This window comes from Mirounga angustirostris, unplaced genomic scaffold (genome assembly GCF_029215605.1).
Source record: "Mirounga angustirostris isolate CCGP_5_RB_7025 unplaced genomic scaffold, mMirAng1.0.hap1 SCAF_1, whole genome shotgun sequence".
Classification (NCBI taxonomy): Eukaryota; Metazoa; Chordata; class Mammalia; order Carnivora; family Phocidae; genus Mirounga; species Mirounga angustirostris.
Genome location: NW_026991709.1, coordinates 137,247,974 through 137,267,782, shown reverse-complemented (window position 1 = coordinate 137,267,782; position 19,809 = coordinate 137,247,974). Strand labels below are relative to the sequence as shown.

The 19,809-nt window shown below is 36.7% G+C and overlaps 1 protein-coding gene across 2 annotated transcripts in view; it reads right to left on the bottom strand.

Annotated features, from left to right (window-relative positions):
- Nucleotides 1–598: 598 nt before the first annotated feature.
- The window catches only part of NR1D2 (nuclear receptor subfamily 1 group D member 2), a 29,830-nt gene continuing 10,619 nt past the window's right edge, over nt 599–19,809 (bottom strand). The window contains exons 4-9 of one of the 2 annotated variants that reach the window (XM_045903887.3): nt 17,578–17,722; nt 14,720–15,339; nt 12,830–13,015; nt 10,629–10,839; nt 6,472–6,541; nt 3,876–4,013 (exon numbers count right to left, since the gene is read on the bottom strand). In XM_045903887.3, the coding sequence (XP_045759843.1) occupies nt 6,513–6,541; nt 10,629–10,839; nt 12,830–13,015; nt 14,720–15,339; nt 17,578–17,722 (1,191 nt within the window). In that variant the 3' untranslated portion in view covers nt 3,876–4,013; nt 6,472–6,512. Of the gene's footprint in view, nt 4,014–6,471; nt 6,542–10,628; nt 10,840–12,829; nt 13,016–14,719; nt 15,340–17,577; nt 17,723–19,809 lie in introns of both variants that reach the window. The other variant, XM_045903886.3, reaches the window with a different exon arrangement.

Sequence of the window (19,809 nt, the reverse complement as noted above, 5' to 3'; positions counted from 1 at the left end):
TGCATCCCACTAAGCCCTTCCTAAAAGAACTCACGATACACACTTGCTCATTAGAGAATGGGACTGACATAAAGACATCTCAGTAACCTTGTTAACCCAGCATTTCCAAGTTTATTCAATCAAGGAGACCAATCCTCCCACCTAACATCTATTATCATCCTCAGAATAGTGGGTATTACTGGTCTAGGAAACAACTGTAGTGAATGCAGATTTAAGTACCTGGCCTCAACTTTGCCAGCATGGCTACAACCCCTGGGAAAGGGGAAAGGAGGTGGTGGTCTTGCTGAGGCATCTTATCCCATTCATAGCCAAGGCTGAGTCTTGGCTAGATCAAGCACCCCCTTCTTCTCTCACTAACCCCTTCTAAGAATGATTACCTTACCAGATAGAGCGAACCACTATTCAGCTGTCATTATAGAAAACCCACAACCCTTGCTGGACTCACTAAACAAACTAAAATCCAAAGAACCCTGCATATATACGTTCCACCATGCTGAGTCAGAGATTTAGGTTAAGATGTACTGCTATGCTCAGGGGAAAGTAGTAAATTAAATTAAGAGTCTTACAAAAAACACCAAGATAGATACGAAAAACCACACTTGGTTAGAAATAATATTTATTATCCCCTCCCCCCATGTACAGATTACTTTTCAGAAACATGAAGATATTATCCATGTCCTCATCAATAAGTTTGTAGAAAATAAACTTAATTCATATCTTGACAATATATTTCTATCACTTTTTTTTAAACAATAGCCATATTATTTTTCCACGTTAGTTCAAGAATAGCTTCAAGTTTTATGTTTTGAATCAAATCAAGACAATCTTTGTTTATAGGCAATTTCCTGACAGATCCCATCCCCCCAACCCCTAAAAAAAATTCTATATCCTAAGTGATAAACTCTTCTTGTACATTCAGCAAACTTTATATTGGAAAAGAAAAAGAATAATTGAGATAGGTACTTACTCTCGTGCACAGTAATAAATCTAGCTGAGCTTCTACACCTTGCTTTGCAATGATGTTTACATAAAATAAATCATTTCTTATCAAGTTACAATGGTAATTTCTTGAAATGTAGATACAAAAGCTATACACTTAATCCACTGAAATTGCCTTCTAATTTTTTTTATCTGTAATTAAACCATCGCCCTAAGGAAAAGCTTCAACTCAAGAAGATGTTTCCCCTTTCCCTCAGCTATTTCTAAAGCTTGAATCCTCTCAGATCATGTGAAGAGATACATTAAAAGCACAGAAAAAAAATGTTTTAGCTTGCTAACATAATGCCCTTAAGTTTGCTGACATAATGCCCATATTTTAATTTAAAATGTAAAATCAGAGTTAAAGCATCACTTAATTCATACAGTACATTATCAATTAATCAACAGTGTCCCACCGACCCAGAAGTTTTCCAAACTGGTTGTCTTCTCCACATTAAGTTTCTACCCAATGACTCAATCAAAGAATGTGCTTATAATAGGCTGCTGGTTTAATTTTAGTAGTTTTAATATTGGGCTATTTTCAAATATAGAGATGCTACAAGTGGCACATGAACTATTATTTTTGTTTCCCATTACCTACAGGAAGAATTTGTTCAAATAAAATCTTGCAAGACAAAATGCAAACCTACATACCTATATATAGATGTATACATGTATATATTGAACCTAACTAAAGTTTTATAAGCAATACTAACATAGTTCTGGTTACACATTCCTAAAGACAGTAATTGTTTTAAAGATAACATGTTATAAAGAGGCTTATGCAAAAGGCAAAAACTAAGAATAAACATGATCTTTGAGGTTTTCAGGATTACTTCAAAAAGCCATTTCTATCCCCCATAGAAGAAAACTATGCATTTATCTTAAGAAAAAAAATTATAAAAAGATAATGCTATCATGTAAAGAATTCACAAAAACTATACTGTATATCCCATAAAAGTCTTACCTATGTAAGGTAAATCACAATTATGGTTTATACTGTATGACAGACATCACCATCACCCTTCCTCTTTAATAATGAGAGGATTTAACTTCTTTTTTTGACTTACTTAACAAGTGCCACAGAAATTCAAGTCCCAGTAGCAACAAGTTAAACAAGATTACAAAATAAGGCATTCTGCTCACATGTCATTAAAGTAACAGGCTGAGTATAGTAAAGCGGGCTCTTTCCATTCTTAAAGTTTTATATAATCCAAAAATTATACAGAAGGCAATCTTTTCAAAAAAATTCCAATTAATTGCTATTTTCCAGGGAAACAGAAAAATATACATAAAATCCTCAACTTTGGCTATTTCTCCCACTGCCATAAGCAGAGGCTGATCTTCTCTATTTAATAAAGCCCAATATTAGAAATGTGGATGAAATGTCTCTGTACCACTTCTAAGTCTGTAGGTCTCACACACTAAATGATTTTTCAAATTACAGAGTAAATCTAATTTGACAAAATCCCTGTAGTGTTATTTAGGAAAAAAAAAACAGTGGACTCAAAACACATTTGCACACAAATGCATACATACATACTCTCTCTCTCTCTCTCTCTCTCTCACACACACACCACACACAGGACCAACACATTAAACAGTTTTCTTAAAACATTGATTGGTTCTCCAAAAAGAATCAAAATATTTATCAAGCTGCAGCATGTATATAAGGGGCAGCAATGTAACCTTTTTTAGTACAACGTAGAATCTGAATGAACTTTTAAACTAGTACCTTGAACCAAAGATTTAACCAAAGATGAACTCTAAAATATGTATTTCTTGAAATCTGGACTCAACTGCCTGTTGTACTTTTACATTAAGTGCTGCTTAAATAAAAATAGAGCATAAGTTCAATAATCTACTGTCTAAACATTTAAAGCAATGGTTATGTCATCAACAGGTAAAATGCACCTAATTTGAGTCTTTGACACCACTTGTTTTAAGTTTACTGTATGATAAAGTTCTTCACAGTTTAAAATATTGTGAAGAAATGTGTTTATGTATAACTATATTCACATAGATATTATGTACACATACTATATATTTGATGTACCCATAAATTTTGAATGTGTGTGCCAGGAGGATACCCCACACATATGCAGGAACCCTGAATAATAGGTTGGTGTGGACTGTGAAATGATTTCTCAGAAATACTTAGAAATAAGGGAAGAATATTATGAATAATTATAATAACAAAAAATTTACCTTATTTACATAGTGCCTATCTCCCAAGAGGTAAATATGCTTTATAGACATTTTTTAGTATCTGTGAGGTGGGGCATTAAGTACACTATCAATCTTCATTTTCCACAACCAACTAACCTGCCCGGGATCATACACTTTAACAAGCGGCAGAACAAAATACAGACATGAAGATCTCCTAACTTGCAATGTCTCCAATTACCAGATCAAATGGTCTTGTGGTGAAATCAAGCCTTCCTCATACAAGAGAATTTCTACCACAAAGGATTAATTTTTAAGTTCTCACATATTTGTGATTGTGCGCTATATTTATACCACAGGGAGATCAAAATGATTTTTGGTTTTGGCAGATGAAAAAGTCTAACATTCAGTGTGGCTATAATTCAGTGTAACTTCTCCAGTTTAAGTGCGACACAGCTGATTGGTCTATAGGGGAAATGCGGTCAATGTCTAACCATGGCTGAAGAAACCTCAATCCAAACAGCTACTGCATGATTACAGAGATAGCCTACAATCTTGTGTTGTCTTAAAGGTCTTTTCTATCTCCACATATGGTATACACATATAAATAAGCATTTTAGCACAAAAGGTACAGTTAGCATGAATCAGTTCATGTTTAAATAAACAAAGGCCTTAGGGGTGAACTTTAAAGGCCAAGAGCTCCTCAGAGTGCATGTTGTTTAAAGATCGAAGATCTGGCAACTTTAGAAGAAGTTTTGTAAAAATAGAGGCCTCGTTTGGATGGTTTTTCATTATTAAGGTCCTTAGTGCGCGGATGAGAGTTTCCTGCAAAGCCTCCACAGAGTTGACGTTTTCTATTCCAGATCGATCTAAAAGAGAGTAATGAATAGACAGACATGAATAAGAGGACATGTTATTAACATTAAATATAAAGAGAAAATATTAAATATAAACATAATTCTTGCTCATCAATCTCATTAATGAATCCAAAACAAGGTTTTATACATTGGAATGAAGGCAAAAGATAGTTAACAACATTTTTTAAATCCCAATGGCAAATTTCTGTACCTGTTTGTTATATTATAAAGAGATACCACACAGTACACTTGATAAATCAAAATTCTTTAGTATTTTGTTCACAAAACTAGAGGTTCTGATTTTTAAAATTAGATGCCATCTGCTAATTTCAACTGCTCCTGACAAAATAAAATGAATACTGTAGTTTACAAATATATTTTTTTCTTCATATGGAATACATCCACATTTGTATGTTACCATGTATGGCAGGCAATCTCTAAAATGGCAACCTCATGGGCGCCTGGGTGGCTCAGTTGGTTAAGCGACTCAGGTCATGATCCCAGGGTTCTGGGATCGAGCCCCACATCAGGCTCCCGGCTCAGCGGGGAGCCTGCTTCTCCCTCTGACCCTCTCCCCTCTCATGCTGTTTCTCTCTCGCTCACTCAAATAAATAAATAAAATCTTAAAAAAATAAAAAATAAATAAAAATAAAATGGCAACCTCATCTTGGTATCCACACCCTTGTGTATCCCTTTTCCCTTGAGTGGGCTAGACTTACTGGCTCACTACTGATGAATAAAATATTAGATTACCAAAAAAAAAAAAAAATGGCTTCCATATTCGGCATACTTCCTCTGAGAAAAGCCAGATGCCAGGTGCCATGATGCAAGCTGCCTATGAGGTGGCCCATATGCTAAGGAAATGACAGTTGTCTCAAGCCAACAGCCAGCAAAGAACTGAGGCACTCAGTCCAACATCCTGCAAGGAAATAACTCCTGCCACAACCACATGAATAAGCCTAGAAGCAGATCCTTCCTTAGCTGAGCCTTCATAGTCGACCACAGCCCCGCTCACAGTTTGACTACAATCTCCCAAGAAACCTTGAGCCAGAGGCACCCATCTAAGCCATTACCCATATTCCTAATCCTCAGAAACTGTGAGATAATAAATGTTTGCATTTTTAAGCCAGTAAGTTTTAAGGTAATTCATTACACAGTTAATAGATAACTAATACACTATGCAACTTTATTACCTAGTTATATTAACCTGCATTCATTTCCATTTAACATACTGTGTTTATTAAGCTCATCACACAAAATGTTAATAAACTAGTAATGTAGTATAAGCCAGCATTAAAGGAAAGTATCTTAAAATTAATGCTCTTTGCCCATGGACTTTTTTTTTTTTTTTTTCAGTCATCAAGGGCTATTTCTTCCCTTTACAAAAGGAGGCAGTAGAGCACAAGAAATACTCAATGGCTCCTAGTATAGGGAGCTGTAATTAGTAAGAAAGATACTGCGAAGGAAGTAAAAATCTCTGGCCATTCACACCCTTTTTATTCATTATTCACAAGGGTATTTAGGCTCTGCATTGTAACTGGTAGCTAAAAAGGCCACTTGCAATGCAAACACTAAAATTTCATAGTAAAGGGAAAAGTTTAACTCTAAATGCAGAAAAAAATGATGAAAACTGGTTTATCTTACATTTAATAAAATGTGGATTATTATTCAACTATGTGCTAATTATTATAGAAAAACAAACAATTTGAATGTTGACTATTGGTTTGGGGGCTCATATGCTTTCAGACAAAATTGTTACATGGACAAAAGACCTCTTAACATTTGACTGTGGTCATACAATCATTAAGGGCCATATAAAACTACTTAAATAAGTCGTCAATAATGCTTCCAAGAGTCTCCCCCTTGCTTTTAATCAAATAATTGTTTTCCTCAACATCCTTGCAATTTATTAATTCCCTCACCAAACACTTACTGAATGTCTATGGCTACATATGTGATAGGTGCTAGGGAATTAGCAGTCAACATAACCAACCAAAATTCCTTCCCTGAGAGAGCTCTTCTAGCAGAAGAAAATGCCTGGTTTGAATCATATCATCAGTAATTTACAATATCAACAACAGGGAAAAGAATGACAGTGAGCCCTACAAACAAAATAATCTAGATAGCAGAGAAGGATACCTGAGTTGGAACTAGTATTTTGAGTCTTTCAGTGAATACTCTGTGTTGGAAAGACCTATGCTTCTTCTATACAACTCACAACTTTAGGAAAATGGATTCTTATACCTAAAAATGTAAATTTTTCTAAAATCGCAATTTCTAAAACCATGATTTCATGATTTCAAGGCCAAATAACCTACCTACAAATCTAGCTGGGTCAAAAACAATAATCCTCTAGAAACTGTAACAATAGAATGTACAGATTGAAATGAAAATTAATCTTCTAAATGGTGTATTAAATGCTACACTACTTACTTTATAGTTTATAGTATAGTTTTAATTCACGATATACCTGTCCTCTGCTTCCTCAAGCTTAGAGAAGTTCTTCATCCCTCACCACCAAATCTCACCGAATCTCCTCTCTATGAACATAAACAAGATGGGAGTCAAATTCCTTCCACAAAACCTCTATGAGGACAAGTAAAATCCATATCCAGATGAACTTTGTTCTCACACCTATATGCCTGTCCCTAATCCTCAACCGCAAGTGACTGCTGCCATTTCACACAATCTAAAGAAGAATTTACCTTCCAGGTATAATTCCCTTTTTCTCCATGATACACAGAGTCTTCTAACCTCACAGGCAAACATCATGTCTGAGATTCTCTCTACCTTAGCAGCTAGAGCTATTCTGTTAACAAGCAGTATAGCAGAAAGGCTTTGAAGCTAGACTAACAGTTCAAATGCATGCTCAGCCAATTTTTTTAAATGCATAATCTTGAGCATATTAATCCTTCTGTTCCTCAAATTTCTAGCCTGTATTTGAGAATAACATATCCTAGCTCACATCAGAGGTCTGCTCTAAGGATAAAATTATATAATGAGATCTAGAAACTAACTAGCACTTTTTCTGACAACCACCAAAACAAAACCCAGATGGTAACTGTAGATTCCAAGAAAAACAAAAAGTTACTTTAAATATAAAGCAAATATAATGGTTGCTTAATTCTAAACAATTAACAGAGAATATAAATAATCCACTTGTTATCTGATACTTGGAACATTCCCCCTTGGGAGGCACAGGTTTAGGGCAAGATTTATACTGCCTTGGGGCGCCTAGATGGCTCAGTCAGTTAGGCATCTGCCTTCAGCTCAGGTCATGATCTCAGGGTCCTGGGATGGCCCACACTCACGTTGTCAGGTTCCTCGCTCAGCAGGAAGTCTGCTTGTCCCCCTCACTCTTCCTCTGCCCCCCCTTCCACTGCTCATGCTGTCTTTCTCTCTCAAATAAAATTTTAAAAAAAAATTTATTATTACCTTGTCTACCATTTCAACCCCGCTATGTGAACACTGTACTATTTACATAATCCTAATACTGTAAATGAATATTTTTTACTTTTCAATATTTAGAATCATCTGATAAAGCATGGAAACTAATCACACCTATAGAACATAATGTAAATATTTTCATTTTTGACAATGTAAAAGAAATGGCATAGCAAAAGAAGCCAGGATATAGAAGAAGGATACTGTCTTCCTGTCTAAGGAGAAGATTCAATCTAAACTATCTGAGAGATTATGTAAAAATGAAGGGTCAAAGAATGCGAGCATATTACAATTTTATATAAAACAAAGCAACATAAAAATAAAACTTATAAAAAGAAGATACTTTTGTCAGTTATATCTACTCAATAAAAAGAGGTATAAACACAGTATTTAGAAGTGAGTGGGCAACTGTCAGAACAATTAAGAAGAAAGATGGTTAGAATTCTAGTTCTCTGAAGAGTAGGCTGGGAGAAGGAAGGAGAGACTTTTATCCTCTATAATTTCTGAATATTATTTTCCTATATAGATACTGTTTTAAAAATAACAATAGTCCTTTTTAGGTGGTGAAGATTTAAGTTTGACATGAACACTATCATATGTTTAAGTGAAAGCAACGTACTATTTTAAAATGCATGAAACTGTGCCCGTGTATGTGTTGCTTGTATACCTTCATATAGGCAGACAGAACAAAAATAAGAATGCATTATATTCTTCTATAATCAATCTTTTCCACTTGGTATGTCAAGTATTTTTTTATGTACCATAAATCAGTAAGCAGGCAAATGGTACATGGATGGACAGGTGAACAGATAGAGACCCCCTAATGTTGACAGTGATCTTTTTTGGTAGCAATATTATCATCTTTATGTTCATCTTAGTATTTTCTACTTTTGCAAAAAACCCATATTCTTATGATCAGTAAACAAGGCTTTTTCAAAAGGAGATTAAAACAAAATAAAATTATGTTCGCTTGGTAGAAAATATAAATAAATAGCACATTTCCTGGTACAGAGCTCCCCCTTATCCCCTGCTACCATTTCTTCCTTTTCACCATCTCTGACACAGTCCCTCCTGCTTCACCTCCTCTACTACACCTATCTCAGGAGAGTTCACTCCACTGCCTCCTACCTGAGGTTAAACAGCCTCTCAATCTGACTCTCCAGTTCTAATCACTTGTCTAATCCGCCTAAGATAAACATGCAGAAATTCTAATGTCAGACCATCACTTTGTTATGCCTCATCATTCCCCTACACTGACTTTCCACTGCCCCATATTTCATTTAAAACTTCTCTGCTTAGTTCTCCTCGAAGTCATTCCGTAACCTGGTGCCCCTTCAACTCATAAGCCTTCTGTCCCTTTCGTCCTTGATGTACACTTTGGGCTTTAGCCACCTGCCCCTACTCTACCTCATGCTCTCCCAAGTTGCTCCATCACTGTTTTGATGGGAAAATCTACTAACCCATCCTTCAAATTCCAGCTCTACTTCCGTCTTCCCCACAAAGCTTTCTCAGGTAATTTCCTTCCTAGAACCCCTACTTCCTCGGTCAGAACCACATGGCTTAATACCATAAAGCTTTTTGTGTTATTTCTGTCTCTCCAAATAAAACATAAATGCTTGGAGAACAAGCTTGTGTCTTAATGCTTGTTGTCTCCCCCCTCGCACATATTGATCAGATAAAGAAATTAACAAGTATGGATTACCTTTAGTTTCACAATAATAGATTAATCTGATGTCAACTCAAACCATTAATGATTACTTATCAAGAGAATGCAAAATGGGGCGCCTGGGTGGCTCAGTTGGTTAAGCGACTGCCTTCGGCTCAGGTCATGATCCTGGAGTCCCAGGATCGAGTCCCGCATCGGGCTCCCTGCTCGGCAGGGAGTCTGCTTCTCCCTCTGACCCTCCTCCCTCTCATGCTCTCTGTCTCTCATTCTCTCTCTCTCAAATAAATAAATAAAAATCTTTAAAAAAAATAAAAAAAAAAAGAGAATGCAAAATGGTAGGTAAAGTGCAAGAGGCATTAATTACAAGGTTACTAAGAAAATAGGTATCCCTTATTAACCTGTTAACTTTCATACTATTCCATATCATAAGTGCATTTTTAGTTACCTAGGTAGAGCTGATCAGAATAGGTAGCCAAGTTATGCTTCCAAATGACATAAGTCTTTATTTATACCACTGATGTACAGGTCCTTTAAGATATACAAAAAACTTACAGGAGTTACTGATTTACAGTTTAGCCACATAAGCAGGGTTATAACTTATATTTTATAACCCCCACAGTACCTGGTACAATGGCTTTTACACAGTAGGAAGCAAATAGGCAACTTAAAGTAAGTCATATCGAAATACTGTAAAATTCTCAACAAATGTATTAAAATAAAGTTAGTGATACCTAAAAATGGCTGGTACTTACTTATATATCCCCAGGAAAGTCACTGTGTATCAATTTCCCATTTGCTATTATCTTAATAGCAATTATCTAAATTGAAATACGTTGGCCAGAAATAGCTATAATATAAATGCAAGGTGGCAGGGAAATTGGAAAACATCATCAATGACTCATATAAATAAACATTAAATGTTAGGACTCAAAAATCTTTGTCACTCATTCAAACAGTAACTAAGTACCTATTCTGTGCCAGACCCCAGGCTGGCTCACATGGTACAATCCCTTCCTTCCACAGGATAAGGAAACCAAGACCCAAAAGAACAGAATTATTTATGCAAGTCACACAGAAAATTCAGTGGCAAAGCTGGGTAAAAGCCTACTCGTAATTCACCAATTTTTGGAACAAACCACACTAATATATCTTGATAATTTTAACATTTTCAAGTAATACACATTTTAATTAAAACTTAAATTCGTATCAGAACCACCTAATGTTCCAAAAATTAAATCCACAAAAATAACAATTTAGACTTGTAAAAATTATGAGCAAAAGTTTAAAGACTAAGACTTGTGGTCAATGTGAGGCCTAGATCTAAACATCATTTTATTACTATACAGCACTTTTTGAATTTTTACTGTCTAATTATGCAAAAATAACAGATTTACACAGTCCAGCATCTGCTTAAGGCCCTCTCGCCTTATAAATAGCTTGCTGGAACATAGTTCCACCTTCTCCCCACTTGGTAACTGTATTCTGGGTGCGGCACAATTTTGAACCAGCCTGCTTACCTGCAGATACCAGGACAACAGCTGTAAACAAACTCATCTCTTCATCACTAAGTTGGAGGGCATTTAGCTTCTCACTAAATTCAAACATAGAGTTTAGCAGATCCCCTGCTCCCATTGAGTGTAAATCATCGACACTGTATTTCTTTCCACTTAAAAAGGTGACCGTACGCTCCTTTGCATCAAACAACGACGCAAACCGTACCATTAAAACCTGGAAAGAAAAAAAAAAAGACTTAAATGTATTTGAAAGAGTTCAGTACTAATACTAAGACAATATTCAGTATTCAAGTCAATTAAGAAACATCCTACATATAAAAGAAAGTTGTAAAAGAAAAACCAAGTTTATTTTTACCCAGAGCCATTTCCTTAAGGCAAATTCTCTACCAAAACAATAAATATCCCAAGAACATCAAAAAAATTCCAGCCACCAGTGGCAAAATACTTGAGTCCTATGATACTCTGAAACTCTATTAATAAAGATTCTGAAAAGCAAATATAAAATTAAAGCAGGCAATAATGCCAAGAAAACTGAAACTGGGCCTTGGCCAAAGGCATTAAAGAAACTCTTTAAGCTACCAAGTATACCACATGGTCTCTAAACCATAAAGTAAAAAGAGCAGTATTTCAATGCAACAACACTTAGAGACCTCAAAACACCAAATGCAGCCAAGGCAAATGCAGCGGGTAAACTCTAATTAGACTATTTTAAAAAACCATAACCCAAAGAGACAATATACAAAGGAAACTATTACAGTAGAAGTGTTCCAGACACCAAGTTGTATTTCAAATCCAAACCAAATCAGTCAACAACTGCTTATCTACGGCACTCCCCCCCTAGAGTAAATGGCAACACCTAGGTCACATACTTCTCTCATAACCAGAGGAATACTGAACAAACACCTCCCCTTTGCAATTTTTCCAAAGACTTGTTTTATTCAAGACAATCCATAGAGAGTGAGCCTTCTATGAAGATGGCACTAACTAGAACACAGCAATCCCAACACAAATCACAAGGTGGAAAGAACACAAGTGCTAGAGTCTGGGATTTGTGTTATGGTCCTCTGTCAGATATTTATTGGTAATCCCAGAAAAATCTCTTCACCTCTCTGGACCACAATTACTTAACCTCAAAAAATGGACGAATTGAACTTGATCACTGACACCCCTCTTAAGATTTAGAGTTTAAATCTTACCTCTAATGTTTTCCTTTACATTGAAAATCCTAACCTAACAGCTTTACTTTTAAATTATACCATAGGTATTTTATTTATGAATATGGCTCCTTCTCCATTCTGGTCCAGGTGCCCCCGTAAACAGAGCATAAGGCAAAAGTTTATGCAGAATGTGCAGTACCATATGTGAGAACAGGTTTGAGGAAAAAGGAAATGAGACTGGGAAGGGATGACAGCAAATTATCAGAGGAAGAATTACTGAGCTAGCCACCACTCAGTATCATTAACAACTGAGAGCTCAGTCTGTGGGACCAGCAGGGAAAAGTGAAAATATATCCCGATTCCCGTCCCCCACTGATCAAAGACGTGGCCCACTAGACACCAACTTCCACCCACCACGCTGCATTTCAGAATAATGTTTAAGTGAGCTCTGAGCAAGTCCTGAGGCTCCTCACACTTCAGCAGCACCAGGGAAGCCATGGGGAAGACAGGTGGGAGGCACCTAACACAGCACAGAGACAGGCACTCTGTGTCCTACTCAGGTTAGCAACAGTAGCTGCCCCAAGTCCAGGCAGAATGCATCACAGCAAGAGAAGCCAGAGGAAAAAAAGTAGCAAGGATTCTGGATGAGGTGAAGCCAACAGAGTCTAAAGTAGCACGTAAGACACGTCTCACATAACCCCGAAATATTCTACAATCTCCTTAAAGAGAAAAACCACATTCTATTTACTCTTTGTACTCTGTACTGAAACACCAGGCTAGGCTTTCAGACTCTGCCTGCGGTCCTCACCTGAAAATAATACTAGAACCTGGAGGAAGTCTATATGCTGAGAACACAGCAGTTGTATTTCAAGTCCTAAGAATCTCTGGATTTATCTCATTTCTTCCCAAGATTCTGAGATGGTTATTCTTTTGTTGGTAATTTCAGCCTCTGGACTATAAATACTTCTTTAGAAAAGAATGAAACGATACATGAAAATAAAATACTACACACACCCTGCATCGATTTTCTAGATAAATAAAACCTACCTCAAAAGTCCCAGCCTTCAAAAGGTTGACCTGGTCATGCTGAGAGAGATCTCTGAATCCAGGAATACGTTTTGCAAATTCCACCACTTCTTTCACTGCTGGGGTGAAGCTCATTGAAAATTCTTCCCAGATTTCATGACCAGATTTATGAGGATCCACATATGGAGACTTACTCATTGGACAAACCTAGCATGCACAAAACAGAAAAACTCTTAAATTGTGAGAGATGGTAAAGAAACTTCAAAAGTGGTATCTTGATCATTGGAAACCCCAATGTGAAAATAACTCTCAGACACAAGTAAAATCTACTAATAGTAACACTTTCTCTTCTTGCTACTTGCCTTACGTTAGAAAGCCTCACGGCAACCTAGTCTGAACAGCAATTAACGCATCATAAAAGAGGTAGGCTAAGCTATTTCAAAAACCTATGGCACGGGTTTAAGAGTTTTTGTTTTTGTTTTTAAAAACTGCTGCCACCTGATGCTGGTTTTGAGATTTTCAAACAAATTCATACATACTTCATTGTCAATCCTATATTCATTAGTTGTGGCAGATATTATAGTTACTATTTCTTAGATAAGGAAATGAGATTCTAAGAAGTTTATCTAAATACAGCTAGAAGTGACAGACCTAGAATTCAATATTTAGTTAATATTTCAAAACTTTTTTCCAAATGGCACAATTACAGTATTATAATTTCAAAGGACAGCGAGATGCCTCACTTTTTTAAAAAGGTCATTAACCATTTATTCATAAACAGTGGTGTGACTACTGGCCTCCACTTGTTCAATTAGGAAACAATGATGGGAGATACAAGGGGCAGCTTTTACATAAGGATTGGTGAGGAAAAACCAGGAAGCCAAAGAAGGTATAAGAACACTAAAAAGATTATGAACATTCACTGTATATTCTATTAGTAAAATCGCCTTTAAATTTTCACTAAATCCACAGGAGATCCAGGAATGTGATGATTCTATAACCATGGAGAATACCACAAAATTAGAACCTAAATGCTTACAGATTTTTTCCCTCCTTAAGGCAGCCACTAAGTCTAATAAAATATAAGGTCACCTTTCGGACCCATGGAATCAAATCCTTGCAAGTGACAAAAAAAAAAAAAACAACAAAAGAATTGGGGTAGAGTCAGCTATTTTGAAAATGAAAAAAGAAGACTTTAATTACCTGGCTGTAGAAAATACCAAGCACTATCAAAGGACCTCATGGTTTATACTGGAAATGGTGCAGTACTGCTGTTTTTGATGAAATTTTGGCTGAACATAAACACTGTACTTTCATGTAGACTGTTGTATTTGATTAAAAAAAAAAACTTGAATAACATTAACTCATCTCATAAGATGAAGTCTGAGAAAATCCTTAGAAACCAGCATATTAAAATATTCCTAAATTCTCAAACAGTAAAACATCTATCAAGGTTCTATATTCAAAGAACTTTTTGCATTATAATGGTTAAAAAAAACACTTTCCATAGAAATCAAAGGATTACTAACTGTGGCAAACTAAATGATCAGCCCTCTGAGAAAATCCCAAAGCTAGTAAGATAGTGATTAATCAGAATGCTTAAATTTTGAAAGGGATTTCTAAGAATTAAAGGACCAATTCTACATGATCCATATTTTATATAAAATCCTAATCCCAACCATAATATCAATCAAATCATATGCTTTTACCTAGGTCTGTGTGAATTAGGTCAATCAACAAATGATGTTATTAGAAGTATTTAACTTAAAATATTGCACAAAACTGATTCTGTAAGTCTCAAGTTTTGACACCACCCCTGCCCCTGAAGTTGGTATACTGCCCCCAAATAAAAGAAAACCTTCAAAAGCCATCCTTGAGGCAAGTTGGGCAAAAAAATTGATTTCACTATACCAGATGCATTCTCCCTCCAGTGTTGCACAGGTAACTATTCTTGTTCTCATTCTGAGAAAATCCATCTATCGAAACTCTATCACATACTCGTTGAGTATAAGCATTGGAGAAGTTCATACAATGTCCATTTGCAATACAAATGGCATGCCCATTTGGGTAATGCATTATGTTCCTCCCTTTGTACTGTCCATTGAGGTGCTGCTGGCTCTCACTACATGGAAAATGGCTGCTAAGCCCACTGCCACAATGGTCATGATTTAAATTATATTGCTCCATGCTCTTGGGAATTCGTTCTCTCTGAGGCTGCATGGTCTCTGCTGAGTTTTCTCGTTGCTCTTGATTATACATAAAGGTATCCTTGTGCGCCCTGGTCACCATGCCAATCACTTCATCCTTTGCAAAATCAGAAGAGGGAGAAGAGCTTTTGATGTTTTCTTGTTCCAGCTGGGGCTTGGGTCGCAGCTGTTCCTGGGCTGGTAAGGCTGTCTGTTCATGATGTTCTAATGTGTCATTCTGCAAATGACCACTGAACTGGCTGTTCATCATGGTCTTCATCGCACTCTGCATTTCAATTAGCATCCTCTGTTTTTCACGCTTAGGAATGCGACCAAACCGAACAGCTATTGAAGAAAAAGATATTTTAACATCTATATTCTAAGTAAGAGCTGTTTATACAAATGAATAGCACCAAATCATCTGTTAACTATGGCCTCTAGTGATACAAATAAAAAATATCTGTATGTCTCTGGCCCAAAGTATTCTAAATTTGCTGGCTATATTTTTGATGTACAAAGGAAGTGAAAAGGAGAAAAAATTTTCATTTTTCTCCCAAAACAAAGCTAAGAGAAGATCTATGTCTTGGGTATTTTAGAAGCAAAGTTTTAAAAATTTGAAATTAACTAGTAAAAATCATAGTTTGAAACAGATCAGCATTACTACACAGCACCTATTAACAAGGCTGAAGGCTGGGTTCTTAAGAAGGCACATGGGATTCAGCTACCCATAGCCATTAATGTTAATGGCACCTAGTAGGTACAAGCACTCCCTGAACATCTAACCTTTGTCAATTCATTTTTGTAACCCTATCCTCAAGACCCAACTATTAAATGATTTGCTCTTTTTCCAGCTTCTTAAAAAAGAAAATCTTTTTAAAAAAATTTTTAATTAAAAAAACACACATAGTCAATAGAAATGTAGTTATTGAAAATTTGCTGGATTTTAATTAAAATCAATGAAACAAAAATTAAATCATTCATCCTCCACTATTTTAGAGGCCAAGTTTTAGAATGTGTTCTGTCTCCAACATTCCTATCCCTGAGGGACAGAAAAGAAAAGCTTTCTAGTCTAACATTTATACGGGGATAATAAAAATCCCATATACCCACCCAGCAAGAATGCCTTCCTAATCTAATTGTAGCCTCTGATATTATTGCTATCATGGACAATTTTATCATGTTTCACTCTATCTCTACTCCCTCCTTCACAGATGATTGCCATTTTTGTTCTTTTGAGGAAATCACAATATCCACCAACTTTGGATCAGTATTTCTAGTAATATAAAAAAAATTTTCAGGCAAATGAAATCCAGAACATCAACCGCTGAAATCCATTACTCAAGAAGCTCTATTACAACAGTATTTGTGTACTATATTAGAGTAACTTAAGGGACTGCTTAAGTGACGCTTCCCTAGATAAATATCAGGTTCATTCTTAGCAACTCTTAATTAATCCTACTAAACTAATCCCTCTGAAAACCTCATACTCTTCTGTTACTTAGAGCTAAATGAGACTATCCAAAAGTGACTTCCATAAGCATGATAGAAGAGTCAAATTTTCCAGTGATATCATCCACAGAAAATACTAATAGTACCGCAAATTAACTTTTATTTTTTATGGGAATGGATCATGCCAGAATTTAGCAACCACCTCCACTCCAGACCCTACTGTTTCTTTCAATTTTGTATCTCCTTTCAACATATTCAGAACCTGTGCCCTAAAGGCACATTATCATCTCAGAGCTGAGAAAGTCACAGAGATAACTCACACAGAAGAAAGGGTTCCTAAGAAATGTTAAGAAATCAAGGAGAAATGGGCGCCTGGGTGGCTCAGTTGGTTAAGCGACTGCCTTCGGCTCAGGTCATGATCCTGGAGTCCCGGGATCGAGTCCCGCATGGGGCTCCCTGCTCGGCAGGGAGTCTGCTTCTCCCTCTGACCCTCCTCCCTCTCATGCTCTCTGTCTCTCAGTCTCTCTCTTGCAAATAAATAAAAATCTTTAAAAAAAAAGAAATCAAGGAGAAAGAGCCAAGGATTCCTATATGGGGGGGAAAAAAAGAGGGGCACCTGGGTGATTCAGTAGGTTAAGCCTCCAACTCTTGATTTTGGCTCAGGTCGTGATCTGGGGGTCGTGGGATCGAGCTCTGCATTGGGCTCCGCACTGGGCATGGAGCCTGCTTAAGATTCTCTCTTTCTCTCTCTCTCTCCCCCAGCCCCCTTTACTCCCCACCCCCCCCCCCCAAAAAAGAGAGAGAAAGGGAGGGAAGGGAAGGGAAATGAATCCTTGTTTTAGGAAAAAAAGTATTCAAACTGTATACTAAAAAAGCAGGGGGGGTGGGGGGGCGGTTTTACCAGAAGCCCCAAAAGAGAGCCAAAAGCTATTTTTCCAGGGTGGTAACACTAAACTTTAACTTTAATGAATCTGGCATCTTACAAGGCATCAAAATGTGTTTTCTAAAATCTGCTTCACTCTAAGCACAAGAAGGCCACTGGTAACTGGCCTACAGGTCTGGTTCATGCTGAGGAATAAAAGCCTAGCTCCATATGTCTCAAGAAGAAGAGTGCTCGTTCAAGTGGGAACATACCATCTCTCGACATTCCAACAGACAGACACTTCTTGAAGCGACACTGCTGACATCTGTTTCTATTCATTCTCATTATAGAACAGTTTTCATTCTTCAGGCACTTCTTGTACTGAATGTTTTGCTGAATACTTCTCCGAAAGAAACCCTAAGAACAAAGGCAGATGTACTCAGCCATTTAAAAACATCCAGATGAAATCCTTGTAAGCACGCCCTCCACAACTGACTATCAAGTATTTTACTAGCTATCTGGGAAATAATTTTGGCTTAGAACACAGGGATATATAACATGACACACAATTTAACTAGATTCTTACTGTTGTTAGTAAGCGCCTATGCCTACTAGCCAAACAAACTCTTCTTCCCCTTCTTCCCTTTGCAGAATCTTGGAGCTTGCCAAGCACCCCTTTACCACGCTTTACCCTGTTACCTGCCCCTGCCTGCAGCCACACTTTCCAGCCCAAACTTTAATCACATACAAATCCCAAAACTCTTGAAATACGAATGACGGATTTTTAAAGAGTTGACAGAGAAATGTGTTCCACAGCTATAATTCCCTCACTAGAACCAAGGACTCCATTAGAAGAGCTTGGTCTTTCCTGCATCATCACCTGCTGACACCAGCAAGGTCTACGTGCATGTGCCAGACATTCCTGGCTACTTTGTCAGCAACAGGTACGTGTGACGCCACACACCCGCAGAGCAGCTAGCAATCCAAGGAAAGACAGTCCCCAGCTAGATGGCTACAAATAACTGCCTTTACTATACAAACAACTTAAGCATGTGCTCTGTGATGGGTCTTTAAAGAGCTCCAGCTTCATGGTCTCAGAAGAACAGAAAAGTCAAGGGCACAATTACCAAAATTTTAAATTGCAGTTTCCCTGAATATCATAACTAACCACACATTTCATGAATCTGTGTAATTTTGAAATACAGTATTTTTAAATTTTATTACTGCAATATTATACTTGAACACAAAAATATATGAACTAGACATATCTCTAAGAAGGTACAGAACAGTTATGTGTATTTATCAAGAATACACAATTAGGCTCATTTGCTTGTGCTTTTGTTTCTTTAGCAATAAACTGAGAATGATGCCTGCTCTACAATTATTTCACATTCTTATTAAAAAAAAAATGAGTAAAACAGTACAGAATTTTTTATACAGTGGAAAAGTGCTACTTCTATATTAAATACTGACTAGTCTTGTGAAGTGACCCAGCCATTAAGAGCTACAAAACTCACAATTTATTCAGAGCTACCCTAGAAAATATTTCTTCTTCCATCATGTATATTCTTTAATTTGCTCACCCATCATATCTTGCCAAGCTGGATTCCTGCTCCTGGCTTTCAGTGAGAAAACAGCAAGAGCAAATGTCTTGGCCATATTAATTTTTGATACTCAGGAGAAATAGTTGTGTCAGATTTTTTAAAAAGAGAAAGAGACTCCCTGGATAGAAGTAGGAGGCATAGACTATCTTACTTGGAATTAGCTGACCCTCTAACCAAGAAATATTCAACGAACCTTAAAAATAAAATGAGGTTTCCCAAGCGTTCAATTTATATTCAAGATTCTTTTACTCACTTGGCACTACTTCTGAAGATACCACATTTTTACAAGTATGTAGGAATTATTCCCGACTCCTAATATCTGACATATCAGAATGTCAACATATCTGAGAAGACCTATTCAAAGTTTGGTTTAAACTAAGTTCCAACAAGGCAGCAGTGCCTTGTCTGTTTTGCTCCCTGCTATTTCCCCACCACCTGGAATAGTGCCTGATGCATTAATGAATAAGCATCTGTGCACTTGGTTTCATACCATAATTAAGTTTGAGTGAGATAGCAAATTTATTCTGATCAAAATCTTAAAGAAAAAAGAAATATTTTCACTGAATTAAAAATATCTTTTTCGAGGTGCCTGGGTGGCTCAGTTGTTAAGCGTCTGCCTTCGGCTCAGGTCATGATCCCAGGGTCCTGGCATCAAGCCCCGCATCGGGCTCCCTACTCAGCGGGAAGCCTGCTTCTCCCTCTCCCTCTCCCCCTGCTTGTGTTCCCTCTCTCGCTGTGTCTCTCTCTGTCAAATAAATAAATAAAATCTTTAAAAAATAAAGAATAAAAATACTTTTTTTAAAACAAGTTACATTTATATACTACATAAAATGCTTAAAACTTTAAGAGTAGCTGCTGACTTCTCTCATCCTCCCAGGTTATCAATTGTGGAAATTGGAA